We start from the raw sequence: 16654 nt of genomic DNA, 5'->3' as shown, positions 1-16654 counted from the left end.
CTTGTCCTGGCTTCAGGGCCCTCTATTATGCTAATCTCAGAGAGGCTCAAGGTCACACAGCCAGTGACAGGGCTTTTAAGCCCTACCCACTGCCTGACCACCTCAATGGCTTCCCGTCAGACGGGATGTTGGTTAGTCCCTGGCTTTGGAATATGCACAATACCTCCCTGGGCCACGACTTTGTCTCCTTTTTAGCCCCACCTGATAAAATCATACCCATCTCTGGCCATTTTCCCTTTACTTTATTTCCAAAATGTTTTATCAAATGAGCTCATAATTTCACTCTAAATATTTTGTAAATTATTTTGCAATGGCCTTTGTAATTCAAAATACAATTCATAAACAAAGATTTTTAAACCCCATTTTTCAAGGCTTGAATTGCTTCTTTCTTCAGAAAGCTTTTTGTTATTCCCCAGCTAAACATGATGTCTCCCCCAAACTCCTCCATATGTCTGGGATCCTCACACTGGCCTCACTCAGTTGTCTGAGATGTATCTTATAAATCAGGCTGCGAGGTCTTGAGATCAGGGGTGTGTATCTTTGCACCCCCACCACACGCTACAAGGATTCCCAACACAGAGCTGTACTTTGTCAGTGTTATACCAAACTGAGAACTTTTACACTTTAGTGACTTCAATGACAAGAATGTCGAAGGCCCTGTGGAGGTGATCAGGAGACCCCTCTGTCCTCAGCCACAGCACTGATACAAGCACTGGAACCATGTGGGACCAGAGAGGAGAATGGGATAGGGGAGGGACAGGGGAAAAGCTATTCTAGGCCCAGCAACCAGTTTGTCTCTGGGAACTCTCCCTCTGCTTCTGCTCTTTGAAATGTCTCTTTCTAGAAAGAAATGTTGGAGCCACAGCCACTGAGAGATGGGGACACAGTACGGAACAGGCCAGCGCAGTCTCGAAATGCTGTGGAGCCCGCAAGGAAAGCCTTGGCCAGATCCTTGTCCCAGGATTCTGCCACCATTTCTTAGCTGGCTGACCTCGGTCAAGTCAATCTTACAGGCCTGTTGCCTTGTCTGTAAAACGAAGACCAGGTAGGCTAAGGATCTCTTCCAGATCTTGGGAGAGCGAGGCTACGCCCTCCCCCACCTGCCCGTGGGTCCCAGCGGCCCATCTACAGCACGCGAGCAGCAGCAGTGACAACGGGGCATGAGCATCCTAGCGTCTCACATTCAGCAAGCTTGGCAAATAGGTGCCAGAGATGTCCAAAGGGCCACTTCTCCCGCTGAATGAGAAGCAGATGCTCCTAAAGGAACGTGGCCACAGGGCAGGTGAGGCATGGGAGGGTAGGCTGGAACTTCTACAGTCCTGGAGGCGGCAGCGCCGGCTGGGAGGGAAGCAAAGTCAGAGCCCACCTTCACCCCCCTCCCGGAGGTCCAAGAGACAAACTTTCAGAGCCCTCTCCAGCTGGCAGTGTGCAGCAGCCAGGCAACCCTATTGGTAATGGCCGCCAGCCTTTTGAGGAGGAGGTGGGCTGTGGGAATTAGGAGGAGAGAGGCAGGCCCCTGCGGATTACACCAAACACAGCACAGCAGCTGCTGCCCATTAGAACATTTATTTCTCAGAGAGAAAATAAGTTTCAGACAGTCGTATTATAGTAGGTAAAATTAACTTTTGTATTCTTTACAAGCATAGATTTTTCTCTGTTTATTACCTCTCTTATACCATCTGTTATAAACAATTCTAGAAAGCAAATAAAGTCACTTTCTACAATAAATAGAGCATCATGTGCTTCACAGCAGACGCGACAGAGACACGTAGGCCCCATGCCACAGCAGGATCTGAGCCATTTCCCGTTCTAAAAGAGCATTTTAAAAAATGAGACTCAGAGAGAGACTGAAAGATTCAAAGAGATCGAAAAATGAGGAGAGAGATTAAGAAGAGAAAGTGTTGGGCAGGGGGAGAAAGAGATAGGTAGACATAGAAAGAGAGAGAGGGAGAAAGCCTCAAGATCTTACGACACAGGTTTAGACAAAGGTCACAGAGTCCACAGCTGACCAACTACCTGGGGAGAGGGAAGCATTGGCTCCTTAAATAAACCACACTGTGCGGCCACACAATGGAGGGCTCCGATAATGGAAACTATAGGTCTGAATAATTTAGAACAGTATTTTACAATTATGTACACCGTGTCCTTCTCTAGCCATATGCTGTATTGTGTTTTTATTGTTGTACAAAATCCAAAACCCCATCCTTTATGTTATAGTGTTGTGTTGGTTCCCTTTTAAACTCTGGCTCGTGTCCCAAATGTATAAGAAGTTGTGGTGGTTGGTTGGTTGTAGTTTTAAAAAGTCGAGTGTGTAAAAATGGCAGTGATCTCCCCAGTGACTTTGTTTTGTCCAAAACTCCCCTACGAAAAATTTGAAACAATTAAAAAGAACGTCAGGTTAAAAATCAACATGGCAATCAGTGGCCTGCAACCTGGCCCTGCGACTTTGGTGCTTAGGAGGTGAAAAGAAACGTCTAGAGAACAGACATTGAAGCCTCTGAAAGTTGTGTTGGTTTGTCAGTCAGCATTCCCCATTCACAGTTTTTTTTTCCTTCCATTTTTGCGAAGGTTAAGGTGGGAGGGGGTTAAAGAGAAAGCGGGAGGGAGACAGAGGATTTGAAACAAAAGTGCTGCCCTCCCTGGAGTGGGGAAGTGGGAGCAGCAGAGGCTGGGCAGGACAGAGCACAGGCCAGGAGGATGTTTGGCAGCAGGTGCCACACCGTCCGGGTGGTAGAGAGTGAGATTTACGACTGCAGTTGCAGAAAAAGCCCACGAGGAGAGGATAGGAGGGGGAAGGAGGCAGACCCAGCCGAAGGGCACGGCTCCACCCCAACCTCCCTCAACATCCAGGTGGACAGATGGGACACTCCCACACCCAGCCTGGTCTAATGACAGAAGCCCACCCCCCAGGCTCAGCCCACCTTGCGGCTGCACAGGGAGAGGGCAGGAGGGGCCCTGCCTCAATCCAGGGGCCGTACTCACAAAGCCGGGCCTCAGCTGTGTTGGCAGCAGAAGTGAAAAGGTGTGTGCGGGGTGTCCTGGGAGAGGGGTCGCCATATGGTGGGCTAGCCTCTGTCTGGGCCCTGAAGAGCCTGGCGGAGACACCCACCTGGCATAGCAGCTGGCCTCAAGGGGAATGAGACGTTAAAGAAAAAGACCAGTTTGGTGATGGTTTCTGTCAGTTTGGCACAAGAGAAAAAGTGAGAAAAGGAACGTGGGAAAGAGAAAGCTAGACTGGGCATGGGCGCGGAAGGTGGGACAAGGAGGAGGCGTGAGAATGGGTGACGAGGGGGAGAGAGGGTGAGCTTGAGGAGATTCCCCTCGGACCCTGGCGTATCCACAGCATCTCTGGGATCAGTGTCAGAACCTCACCCGCCCTGAGGTGTAGTTAGTGGGAGTGGGATGAACGGGGCCAGACAGCCCTTCAAGAAGGAGCCCAGGACTTGCCTTCTGGGCCACATCCATCTCCTTGGCTAGGCCCAAGCCCCATAGCTGTTTCTACTTCTAACTGGTTCTTCAGTGGAATATCCCCTGAGGGACCCTGGGTGGGAGTTTTTGGCACACAGCAGGCCCTCCAGGGGAACCATGCAATTGGTCACAGTTGCCCTTAGTGGGGACACAGCCCAGTCCCTGGCCTGCCATGAGAAGGGGAAGCTGCCAGCCATACATCTGGCTGGGGCAGAAGAGGCTTCTCTGTGCCCCATGGGATGGAGGCAGGGCAAGCAGACATAGGCCTGGCCTCACCCTCACAGGTAGCTAGAAGTGACAAAGGAGTGGGGCCCCCGGACTCGGCTCAGGTGGATCATCGCACGGTCGTAGGCCACCTGCACTGACTTGCGAATGCTGGTCTTGCGGCCTTCCAGCATCTTGAGCTTGTCCACGGTGTCTTCCACACCCAGGGGCAGGACTTTGTCCCTCGGAAGCCACTGCCTGAAATGCAAGCACAGTAAGAGGCTGGGCCATGGTAGGTCGCACAGTGGACTCCCCTGGGCTCACTTCTCCAGGACCAGCAAGGCCAGGGGGAGGGGACACCCTCTGCAGGAAGCAACAAAGAACCTGGCAGGTCAGGGCAGCAAGCAAGGTGTGCCGGGCCGGGGGAATGGCATGTGACCTATGCAGCTAGGTCCTTCCCCAGACTCTCACGTGGCCTGGAGGACTGTCAGGGCCCATCAGCCAAGAGAAGCCCATTTGCTGCCCTCTGGGACCAACTGAGCCACCTGGGAGGGCTCTGAGCCACGAGCTGCCTTGGGCAATTAGGAAGCTAAGGCTAGGAAGCAGAGCTGATGTCAGGAATTGGTGAACTGATCTCTGGTGGGGCCTGCACCCTGTGTGTTTTTAAAGCTCCCCAGGTGACTCTAACATGTGGCTAAGAGCGTAGCCTTCAGCGCCAGATCTGTTTGTATCCCAGTTCTGTCAACAGGGTCTTGGCTTTCTGAGCCTCAGCTTCCTAACCTGCCAAATGGATTGTGCGGGGATTAATGAAAGTTTAAACAGCATTAGATGAGATCATATATGTAAAGCCACTTACCTAAGTATATGGAGTAAGCACTCAACAAACAGCAGCTATTATTACCATTATTTTTACTAGCTAGTTCTACTTCCTCATTCTATATAGAAGCAGAGGTGAAAGCACTCACCTGCTGGTGCTAAGAGAAACCTTAAGGTGTGTACAGCCAGAACTGCCCGCAGGACTGAGACAGGCTTCCCCACAGCTACTGGAGTGTTGGCAGCCAACAGGCTCTCAGCTGAGCCCTCCTCCAGGAATCACCCTACACCAAGGAAGCTGCCTGGCCCAAGGGCACAGCCCTCCCCAGGGGCAGTGGCATTCAATGACTAGTTGGCGTAGGGGCACAAGGGCACAGCCCCAATTCCCAACATCTCTATCAAGCCACCCAGCTCCACATCTCCCCAGAGAATGAGCTGAGGCCTCTGTTGCAAGTGCACTGCAGTTTAACTTTCTCCCCTGCCCAGTGCTGCACCCTTCACCCCCACAGCTCTTCCCAGTAAGCCTCCTGATACAAATCTCCATCTCAGAGTGTTTCCCAGGGAATCTGATCTGCAACACCCCTCAGTTACTATTAACACTATTAACACTATTAATCAGTGTTACAAGTACCGCTAACATGGCAAGTGCAGGCCAGCTGCTGGCACGTCATGCCTCCCTTCATGGTGGAGCCCAGGGTAACTGAGTTCATGGCCCCTGTGTGCCTCATGAGCACAGCAGCACTGGCACAGCCTTTTGGCATGCCTCCCCCACCCAGCAGCAGCACCCACTCACCAGGTACGCTTGTTGTCAAAGAAGAGGACAAGGAAGAGCTTCTCTCCAGCCTCTGCCTGTTTCTGCTCTCCCAGCTTCAACACGTCCAGCGGGGGGACAGGGATGGGAACGCCATTGTGCAGGAGGCCCTCCCGGGGCATCTTGGGATCGATGATCTGGAGGCAGAATGAAAGACCGGCACTCAGTGGGGGAGGACAGGGTGAGCCGGGCCCCCTGCCGCAGGACCAACTGCTGAAGCACCCCACCATACCAAAGTCATGCAAAGGCTTGGCCTTGCTCACAACCAAGTGATGGAGGGGCTGACCTCCTCCATGACCCCCAGCAACCCAAAATGGAAATCTTGACTCTCTTTCCCCAGTTCATTGCCCTAATCTTCTGGCCCTGCCCAATCAGTCCTTCTGATGAGGGAGCTTGCTCCACGAACTATCAGGCCCCAGAGATGAAAAAGCAGTGGGAAGCCCACATGGGGAGTGTCAGGCCTGAGTGGGGTATCTTTGACATCCAGGCCAGATAGGCAATGTTCCTCCCAATGTTCCTCAGGAGAGAAGAGTGGAGGCCATGTTTTTCCTGTCAATTTTCCTAGGCACCATGGGTATGAAGGCGGTGCTGCCTCAGCAGGAGAGCTGTCCCTTAGGTTCTAACAGGGCTCCTGGTTACCCACCACCATCCTGTCTGACTACAATCCTTCCTCGTGTGTGGACCAGATACATTTTGACACTCCATGGTAAGATCAGAGAGGAGGCTCTGTGTATAGCTAGAAAACTGAGCTTGGACGGTCAGTGGAGAAGGGGGAATGATGTGGTTGGAAACAAGGGCCACGGGAAGCATTAATCCTTGAGGCGGCAAGCTCCACAGGGCAGAGGCTGGGCCTGTCTTGTTCAGGTTTGTTTCTGGCATCCAGCCCTACCCTGCCTTGCTCAGAGCAGGTGCTCAGCAAAATGCCTGGCAGCACCAACACAACAATAACTCTCCAGGTCTGTGCAGCACTTTCAAAGTTTCTAAAGCTCCTAATTATTCACATATCATCTCATTTCAATCCTTTGCTGATGCTGAGAAGTCTGCTGACAGGCATTAGCATACAGAGAAAAACACCAAGCATGGAAGGATGTAGCTGGTTGAAGCCATGCTGGGACCAAGACCAGATGCGTGGACAAGGCTTGGGGCTCTGCTACCCACTGCCTCCTACACAACTCCTGCTTCCAAGGCAGTTGCTAGCATTGCTGTGCACACAGGCCAGACAGACTTGGCAACTTACTGAGGAAGCAGCCTTCTCCAGAGACAGAGCAATCTTAATTCCTATACCCTGTCCCAGCGGGCTCTTCATGATAAACTGCTCTCATTATTTACCTTTGGGTTTCTGCCAACATCCCTCTCAAGATAAGCAGCTGAAAGCAGGTGTTCTGGTTAGGAGTTTACTCTAAGGATGAACCACCTCTACCCTACCCGCCAGGTGTACAATTTGATCAAAACTCCATCTCCCAGCCTGTCTGTCCCTCCTGTGACTGACGCTAAAGGTCCTAATGAGAACCACCACACAATCCCTTCTACGCTTCCTTGATTACCAAATGAGACAGTGTGGCTGCTCTAATGTTTCCTCTTGACTAAGGCATGCTGGTTCCTGCCTAGGAACCTAGGGTGCTTGCAGAGGGTGGACTGTGAACAATTTCCCCCGAGGCAAAAGCAAGGTGGGTAAGTCTGCCGTTTGAGGAGAGCTTTTGTGTCCCAAAATAATAAATAATGGTCCATTCACTCAATGAATGCTCTGCGGATGTAAAACAACATGGCAATAAAGCTTGTGATAAACTTTAACATATTATCTATTAATAATTAATGTGTACATACACTATTATTACAACTGTAATATGTGAATAAATAGAAGGAAGGATAGAAAATACTTGGAGTCGACATGTTAGAATCATGAGGGTTTTTTTTCTCTATTTTTCCAAAACTCTTATAATGTGGTACATTAATTTTATAAAAACACAGGCAAAAACATTTGTTTAAAAGAGGCCCCCAAAAGATTAAAAATTGTGTATTTACTATGGATAAAAATATATATTGAAGTATGCATAGGAAGAAGACTGGGAGAACACACACCAAAATAAAAACAAAGGTTGTGTTCAGGTGGTGGCTGAATTTCTTTAATCATAGGAGAAAATGTATGAATAAGAAGATAACTGAAAAAAAAACAAAAAAGAAAGAAAGAAAGAAAAAGAAAGAAAAAAAAGAAAAGAGAAAAAGGAAAAAAAAAAAAGAAAAAAAAAAGACTAGTTTTAGATTGGTTTTTTTGCATTGTGAGGTTTGGAAAAAAACCAAACCTACACAGCTTAATCACTTCTTTAATGACTAAGCTGGCGGGTCCTGCAGTATCATTGCTGGCAGCGCAGAGCCTTGTAAAGTAAGGCAGTCCCAGGCCCAAGCTCTTCAGCTACTCGATCACACTTGCTATTGCTAAGGAGGGAACTAGGAAGGCAACATGGGTTCCAATGTGGCTCCAGCAGATTGGAACTTCTTTGAGCTGTAGTTTCCTTACCCATCCAAACAGGATCAGAATCCCTGCCCTTTTTATCTTAAGAGGCTGCTGTCAGATATGAAAGAACTGGGAGAAGCCCAGAGGCCTCCCTATATGCGTGTAAGAGCTCTGTAAGCATATAAGAAGCCTGGCTACAGATCCTCCAGGAACTTTTTCAAAAAATATTCATGCCTGGGTCTGGCCTCAGAGAGTCTAATTTGGTAGTGCTGAGGTGGAGCTGATTCAGTATCTATATTGTTTAAAAAATTACCCCTGATGATTCTTACATGCCCCAAAGGTTTAGTATTAGTGGAATCTTCCAGAGCCAGGTAGACATTACCTCCCCAACCGAGAAAGAGCTCTAAGAAATAACAATCAAGGTGGTAAAAATGGAATTTTTAACTATTGCTACTGTGGAAGAAATGGAAATTTTAGCTACTGCTAGTTGGAGCATAAACTGAAACTTTCCAGCAATTTGTATCAGAATTCTGTATAGACTTTGCCCCAAGAAGGCACTCCTAAGAATTCACTGTAAAGAAATAATCACGGATGTGCACAAAGGTAAAGCTACAATGATGTTTACTGCCAACTGTTTATCATAGTGAAAAATTCAAAACAATCTAAATGACCAACTAGGGAATGGTTAAAATATGGGACATGCACACAACTGAAGACAATACGATCATTAAAAGTGATGTTGATGAAGAATGTTTAATGGCGTAAGACATGCATGTTCACGGTATACTGTTATGTGAAAGGGAGGTTAAAAACAGTACGGTCTCACATATATGCATATTTATGAATTTTAAAAAAAAGGCCGAGTGGGTATACACCAAGTTATCCCTGAATAGACAGGACTGTGGATGATCTTGAACTCAGTGGCTCAGAACACAGGCTTTGACATCACACATTTTGAGCCCTGGGCTCAAATTCCAACTCTGTTACTTATTAGCTGGATGACCACGGGTAACAGATCCTCAGTTTTCTTTACGACAAAACGGAATGACAATACCTTCCTCAGTATTTCAAGGACTCAGCATGACAAATGTTTAATAAACATGTAAGCATTATTAATAGCTTTTAAAATTCTCTACAATAGGCAGATGTTACTTTTATGCATAAGCAAATAAATAAATGCTATTAAAGCCCTAAGAACCCTAGTCTCAGTCTGCATAGTTTCAGCCTATTTTAAGTGCCCCAAGCTGGGAGCCTTACTGGTTGACCCACTCAGGCTGGGGTAAAAAAAAAAAAAAAAAAAAAAAAAAAAAAAGCCCCCCTCCCTTCTGCAGCTAAAGGCATCCTGACTCCCACCGCACTCTGCTGGCTTAATCCAATCAGATAAGCCCCCAAGGCAAGGCAGGGGCCAGAACCGCCCGGGGAAGGGTGTAGGTAGGAGGGTGGCGTCTGGGGCAGACTCACCAAGGCAGGGTAGGAAGGGTAGCCTCGGCACTTGGCCCACACCAGCTCCAGGGGCTCCAGGTCTCCGCGGTCTTCAAAGGGCATCAGGAGGCTTCTGCCTGGGGGTGGGGGAGGGGAGGAGACAGTGCCCGAAGGGGACTTGGAATGATGCCCAGAAGGCCTGCATATGGCTTCCAATTGACTGGGGCAGCCCAAGAATTAGTCAGCAACATCCCCTCCACCCTTCCTTTTCCCTGCCCTTTCCTCAGGAGAAGTTCTTAGACTGGATCAGAGGTCAGCAAACTAGTTCTGTAAAGAGCCAAATAGTAAATAAACATTTTAGGTTTTGTGGGCCACGAGGTCTCTGTTACAGCTACTCAAGTCTACCACTGTGGCATGAAAGCAGCCAATCTATAAATGAATGAGCATGGCTGTGTCCCAATAAAACTTTATTTTTGGACACTGAAACTTGAATTTCATGTAACTTTTCACATGTTATAAAATACCATTCTTCTTTTGATTTTCTTTTCAATCATTTAATAATGTAAAAACTATTCTTGGCTCCGGGGCCATACAAAAACAGGCAGCAAGCCATAGTTTACCGACCTCTGAACTAGAATCCTAAGATGGCTTTCTCTGCAAAATGTAACTGCTTCATCCCCAGGGCCTCTGGGAGAAGGGCCATAAATCAGCTCGGGCAATGTCACACACTGCTCTCTGGGCCTCCTTGAGTGGGGAGTCCTCATGATGGAGGCTTCATGCAAAAAGATGCTTGGGAAGGATATCCTAGTAAAACCACTTGCTAAAGGAGTTCTTTTCTGACAGGGCCACACCTGGCCATCCAGGTCGCCTGGATGCACAGCACTCAGCAGAGCCACACAGGTCTGCAAGTTCTTCACATGCCTACTTCTGTCAGAACCTCACACTGGGTGTCCCCCAAGGCAGGCACATCTCTTCATCTTACTTTGTTCTGTACCCAGTGCATTCGCACATGTGCACGGGTGCTTCACAGATGCTTCTGAACACACAGAGGAACCCCCTTCCTTCTCCACATCTATCAACTGTAATGGGGAGGTAACCACACTCAACCAAGGAAAAAAGTCCAAATCTAATAGAGAGGAAATTATATTTCTAAGGAAACATCACCACCCTCACTTGTAGTTTTTTCAAAATGTACTAAAATAATAATGAGGTACTGTTTTGTACTTATTGAGGCAATAGCAATAACTATAAAAGGATAAACTCCAATACTAAAGAGGTAGGCTGAGGCGAAACTGGTGCAATCATACACTGCTGATGAAACTGCAGACCAGTCCAATACTTTTGGAATGTAATTTCGCAGGATGTCTCAAGAGCCATTAAAAAAAGTATGAACCACCTGGGAATTTACTCTAGGAAAAATAACTTTGAAAATGAATAAAAGGATTTTGGACAAAAATATGGGTTCACTACATTAAATATAATGTTAAAAGTTGGAAACAACCCAAATGTCTAACAATAGAATGGTCAAGTAAATTATAATACATTGATTGTTAGGTACATTGTTCCAATAATATGAGATACATAAAGATTATGTGTCAATATGAAAAAAGTATGAAATAACATTGAAAAAAGTAGGATACAAAGTGCATGTGTTTTGGATTACCATTTTATTAAAAATGTGCCTAAAATAAACAGAAGGCAACATAGAGAGATGAAGACAATCGTGTTATGATGATGGAACTATGGGAGGTCAATTTTCTTCTTAAATTTCCTTTGGCATCATTTTATTAAGTATGTGGTTTTTAAAGTAAGTATAAAATGTCACCACTAGAAGCATAAAGAGTGCCAATATACTCCTACTTTTGTGCTAGATGCTGTACAAATTCATCTAAACATGAGCCCTGTCTTCTGCGTGTTAACAGTCACAGAAAGTAATGAAACACACAGGCATGCATCATCAACACACGCACGAGAAAGAAACAGATGCTGAGGGAGAATAAAGCAGTTGGGAAAAGGAAAGAGGGGGAGGGAAGCCCTGCACCCTGTGTGTTAGATGGAAACTGCAAAGACAAGGCATCCAGAGAGTACACATCCCTCCACTATAGGGCCGGACAGCATTATAAGCTCAGAAAACAGCCTGCTCTGCACCTGCTCCACCAGAGCACCACCCCAGCCTCTCTTTTTGGCCCTGCCCTTCCCTTTATTCTCTTGGTCCAAAGAGACAAGACCTATAAAACTACAGGGTTATGTGTGAGATTCGGTGATATAGGCCATCACTGATAAGTAGCTCAGACAGGCAATACCCATCAAAATTACAAATGCACACTTCCTTCACTTCAGCAATCCCACTTCTATAGATATACTCTCCATGGATATGAAATGATCTAGGCACAAGGTTGCTCACTGCAACACTGATTATGATTATGATAACAAATAAGTGAAAACAATCTAAATGTCTATCTTTCGAGGGCTGGCTAAGCGAATGATGACATTCCTATACAATGGTACACTAGGCAGCCAATAGGAAGCACAGAAAGATCTCCAAGATAAATTATTAACTGGAAAAAAGGAATGGTTTAGAGGAACATGTGTATATTAGCCTTCTCTACTCACTTTCTTAAATATACATGCAAATTTTGATATATATGTACATACGGATTACCTCGGAAAGATACAAAAGAAATTGCTAACAGTAGATGTTCGAGGGAGGGAGTGCTGGCTTTCATTATATACCCTTTCGTACCTTCTTTTTATTACCTTGGGCATGTATTACTTATTCAAGTATAAGATGAATTTAAAAAAAAAAAAAAAATACCAGTATCAATGACCTGGGAGTGAGGGCCATCTCCCTGCCCAGGGCCTGAGGGTTTAGAGGGGAGCTCTGAGACTGGTTGCCAGGTTCTGAGCCCCAGCAGTGCAGCAGCCTGAAGAGCTGGCTCCTCAGAAGGCCTGCCCCTGCACCCCAGCCCAGCTCTGCCTGAACACCTTCTCCTCACCTGAGCTACTGTAGTCAGCGTCTCCATTCACACCTTCCAGGAAGGGCACTCGAGACAGGGCTGGCTTCCCACGGCTGCGTTTGGGGGGCGTCATACCACTGCATACAGAGCAGGTAGAGGGGGTGAAATGAGCAACTTCAATGACTAACACGTCCACTCCCCCTCTCCCATCTCTGACAGGAGTGGAGCTGTAAAAACCCTTCAGGAAGGATGGTTTCTCACCTTCTCCTAAAAACTCACACTAACCCATGACACACTTTTGACTGAAAAGTTCCCATAAGGCTTTGAGGAACCATTTCATCCACATGGAAGGACTGAACCTGGATGGAGATGCCTGCTCCCTTGCTCAGGGAACTTAGACTTCCTTCAAAGGAAAGGTTATCCCCGTCACTTGTCAATCCCTCCAGAGTCTAAGCAGCCTTGCCATGAGGAGGGGCCATCTCACATCAGCCCAGAAGTCTTTACTCGGTGGTTCACAATGCTTCTTTTTCAGAAACCAATTTATATTTGAGATACAAAAATTTGCCTCTTTCCTAAATTTTCTATAAAGGACATGTCATACTTCCTTAATTAGAAAAGACATTTTTTACATTGGAAAAAAATCCACTTCTCACAAATGGTTTATGTGTGAAGTTTTTCTTAGAGAGAAATGCATTTTTTTTAACTAAAAAGTAGACCAATTTTTTTAACATAGTTATTGTAAAGAGGTAAAATATATATTAGGCAAAGAAAAAGACCAGAAAGTAATAAGTGAAAATGAGAATAGCAATACCAGAGCAATGGTATAACTGAGACCCATCCAGGCACCAGTACTTTTAAAGAGCTCCCTGGGTAATTCTAATGTATAACCACAATTGTGAGCCTTTGGGCAAAAATGATGTGGCTAGGGCTTTTTTCTATCCAAACTTTTAAAAATAATACTGCTATGTAATTTTTTTCAACTAAAAAAGTACTTCGAAGACAGGTCAACAATCTGCAAAAAAGTAGAAATGCTTAAGAAACCCAGGGTGGGATAATAGCAACCAGGGGTAGGACTGGCCGGAGAGTAGGGTACTCCTGTTTTACTCAATCAGAACTGACTTTATCATGACCTTATACTAAGAAAATCTTGCTTAACAAAAACCCAATGAATCATATTCCTTCAGTAACCAGTAGTTAGGTTGGGAGTTTTTCCTTGCTAGTCAAAATTAGGACCTATTTGGAAAAAAACAAAAAATATCCAGTTCATCTTTAGAATTCAGTTCCCACTCACCTAATAAAAATCTGTCAACAGGATTAGAGACTCTGAGGCCTTATACAAATGTAAGGTGCTAGTAATTTTGTTAGGAAAGCCTCTCAAAGTTCACATCATGAGTCTGGGTAGACATCATCAAATCCAACAGAAGACAGCACAGCAGAGTGGTTAAGGGATTAAACTCCAGAGTCACACTATCTGGGTTCAAAACCCAGCTCTTTTCATTAGTTCTGTGACCTTGAACAAGTTATTTAACCTCTCTGAGATTGTGTTCCCCATGTGTTTTCGTGAGGATTAATGAATGAATAACCATAAAATACTCGGTATAGCATATACCACGCACTCAATAAATGGCACTTACAGTTATTATCTTATGAGGGGCAGTAAATTTTAATGTCTTACTCAAAGTATTACAAACTACTAAAGTTGTACTATGAGCTGATGAGCTCTGACAAGGATGAGCTCAATAAAATAGGATGCAACACCAAAACTAGGTCTGTTTGTTCCTGATACATAGAAAAAAGCACAACTGACTCAATCACGGCCTGCATTTCAGCCCTCTCTCCAAGTTCCCCAGCCCTAAGCAGACAACCCAATCTATAATTACCTTGTTTACTGGTTTAACATCCATCTCCCCTTCTAGAAAATAAGCTCTATGAGAACTGACACCTTAGTGCTTAGAACAGTGCCTGACATACAGTAGGTGTCCAATTATCAATAGCTGAATGAGTGACCTCTAGAAAGAAGGTACAGCTCCAATCTGTTCAGAAAATCATCAGAAAAGATAAATCAAGGGGCAGGTAAGGAAGGGGGTGTGGGGGATGGGTTAGTGATCAGTTCTTTCCAGGTTATTTCTAATTCTGGGATTATATGATTTCAATCTAATATATAAGATCTTTTATGTACTTACCACCACAGTGTAGGGAAAAAAAGAAAGAAAAATGAAAAAAATCCTGCAGTTAGAGCCCCTGAATCTCCTCTTTTTTTTTTTTTGAGTCAGAGTCCCACTCTGTCACCCTGGCTCGAGTGCCGTGGCGTCAGCCTAGCTCACAGCAACCTCAAACTCCTGGGGCTCAAGCGATCCTTCTGCCTCAGCCTCCCAAGTAGCTGGGACCACAGACATGCTCCACCATGCCCGGCTAAATTTTTCTATACATTTTTAGTTGTCCAGCTAATTCTTTCTATTTTTTAGTAGAGATGGGGTCTCGCTCTTGCTCAGGCTGGCCTCGAACTCCTGAGCTCAAACAATCCGCCCACCTCGGCCTCCCAGAGTGCTAAGATTATAGGCATGAGCCACCGCGCCCAGCCTGAATCTCCTATTTTAAACCCTGAAATTCCACTGAGAACCACTGAGTTAAGGAGGAAATACCTTCCAAGGGCACTGTTCCTACATGGAGCAAGGGCCCTAGAGAAATCAATGGCATCGGACTGGAAGTCTGCAGAAAGGCAAAGCACAGACTGGCTGGCTTGCTTCTCGTGGCTCATAGCTGGGAAGAGTACTCCTCATAGAGGGAGAGACCAACACACCTTCCACCTTTAGTCAAGGGCTAGGCAGTCAGAGACAGTTTGATGACCCCACTCTCACCCCAACCCTAGTGAATTGGGCTTCCACGCCCCTTATCTTTGAAGAGAGTCAGGAACTCCAGCCTGGGACCAGGCTAGAAGTGTCTTGTAAGATTTTGAAATCTGTCTCTTCCCTATGCCTGGTAACTGTGTTTTCTCCCATCTACTCCCCCTGTGTCTCTGGAGGCTATAATAGGGAGGGAGAAAGCTAGGGCAACTTTGAGGTTTTGTGGGGACATCCCAAAGAAATCACAGCAAGGAACCAGTTCAGGGCTGAGGGGTGGCTGGGGGCCTCCATAGCCCCACCAGGAGCCCAGCAGCCTGGGTAGAATGAGTACACTACCTTTTGGTGTACCCTGGGACCTTTCCTTCCCTACTCTAAATCTAGGATCCATTCAGCAGCCACGTGATGGGACCATGATTTCAGACTTCAAAAGGACAAGTCATTTTTCCCCAGTGGCACTGCAGGTTTCTCATTTTCAAGAGTCCCACTCTCCTTGGTGTCTTACAGAAAACAAAACATAGAGGAGGGGCTCAATAAACTGGATTTGGAAGAAACTTTGAGATCCTCGTCTCAGAAATTCTCCTTTCAGGTAAAAGAAACCCATCCCTTTTCAGCTCAAGGATGATAAAAGAGCTGGGACTTTTGACTGAATAAAAGCAATTACAAATTTCCTACCTGTTCATTTCTTATACCCACACTACACCTCTAAAGAGGCCATTGCTACGATGCCCCAAAAGGCAAAGGGCAAAACAAGCTGGATTACGTAAGTATGTATGAGTGGGCAGAGTGAGGGTGACGGGGGACACTGGCTCAAATGTTAATTTCAGTGAGCAATAGGAGATTCAGCTCTCCTCACCCTCTAGAGCCCACATTCAGCCCCACAGACCCTGTAAGCATCAGCACCACTCCTCTTCTCTTAGATCAGACCTGAGAGTCAAGGATCACCTCATTTCCTAGGAGCTCCCAGAGTTATAGACCAGAGGCCTCAGAAAATAGCAGGGGTGAGGGAAGAAACCAAGATCAGCAGGAGAAGGTGCATTCTCTCGCTGAACAGAGAATAAAAGGAGAGGTGACAGAGGGGCTGCCAAAGCTCTGGGGACAAGTGTTCTTACCTGCAAGCTTCAAATGCCAGTCCACCACTGAGACCCAAACTACATTCGGAGTCAGACCCGCTTTCAGTGTGTTTTCCAAAGCCGTTGGTCATGCCTGCCAAGGACACACAGAGTGAGCCTGAGCACGGACGCCCCCTTTCCCCTCACACATGCTGCAGCACAGGGCAGCTGCCTCGGGGGTGAGGGAGCTCAGTGAGGAGGAATAGAGAGGATGGCTGTTCCTTCTCCTGTGAGAAGTCTTGGATGGTAGAGAGGGCCTGATAAAGATTTAGGGGGAGATACTGTTGGCTAAGGCAAGGAACAGACACTATTTTCCTTCCCATCCTTCGGCTCTTACTTTAAGGAAAACAGCACACACAGCTCACTCTGCTACTCTCATTTGGCTACAAAGGGACATAGTAAGACTTCCCTACCCTGGCTGGCTCACAAGTCCCTGCATCTGCTTCTGATTTCAGACCTCAATTATCAGGGAGTCTTCTCTGCCTCTTGAGGAGCCCACCCACCTTGCCTCTTCAGATAAACACACACGCCCTATCCATCACACAGCTGGCAACAGCTACCTTCATTCTTTGGGG

The 16654-nt window shown here is 46.4% G+C and overlaps 1 protein-coding gene across 1 annotated transcript in view; it reads right to left on the bottom strand.

The window, feature by feature from the left end:
- Window positions 1-1549: 1549 nt before the first annotated feature.
- BRPF3 (bromodomain and PHD finger containing 3) overlaps window positions 1550-16654 on the bottom strand; it is a 34569-nt gene continuing 19464 nt past the window's right edge. The window contains exons 9-13 of the mRNA XM_069487939.1: window positions 16080-16173; window positions 12167-12264; window positions 9210-9307; window positions 5279-5433; window positions 1550-3930 (exon numbers count right to left, since the gene is read on the bottom strand). Of these exons, the coding sequence (XP_069344040.1) occupies window positions 3747-3930; window positions 5279-5433; window positions 9210-9307; window positions 12167-12264; window positions 16080-16173 (629 nt within the window). The 3' untranslated portion in view covers window positions 1550-3746. The remainder of the gene's footprint in view (window positions 3931-5278; window positions 5434-9209; window positions 9308-12166; window positions 12265-16079; window positions 16174-16654) is intronic.

Source organism: Eulemur rufifrons, chromosome 15 (assembly GCF_041146395.1).
Source record: "Eulemur rufifrons isolate Redbay chromosome 15, OSU_ERuf_1, whole genome shotgun sequence".
In the NCBI taxonomy this organism is placed as follows: Eukaryota; Metazoa; Chordata; class Mammalia; order Primates; family Lemuridae; genus Eulemur; species Eulemur rufifrons.
The sequence above is the reverse complement of the archived record's forward strand: the minus strand, read 5'-3'. Positions and strand labels throughout refer to the sequence as shown.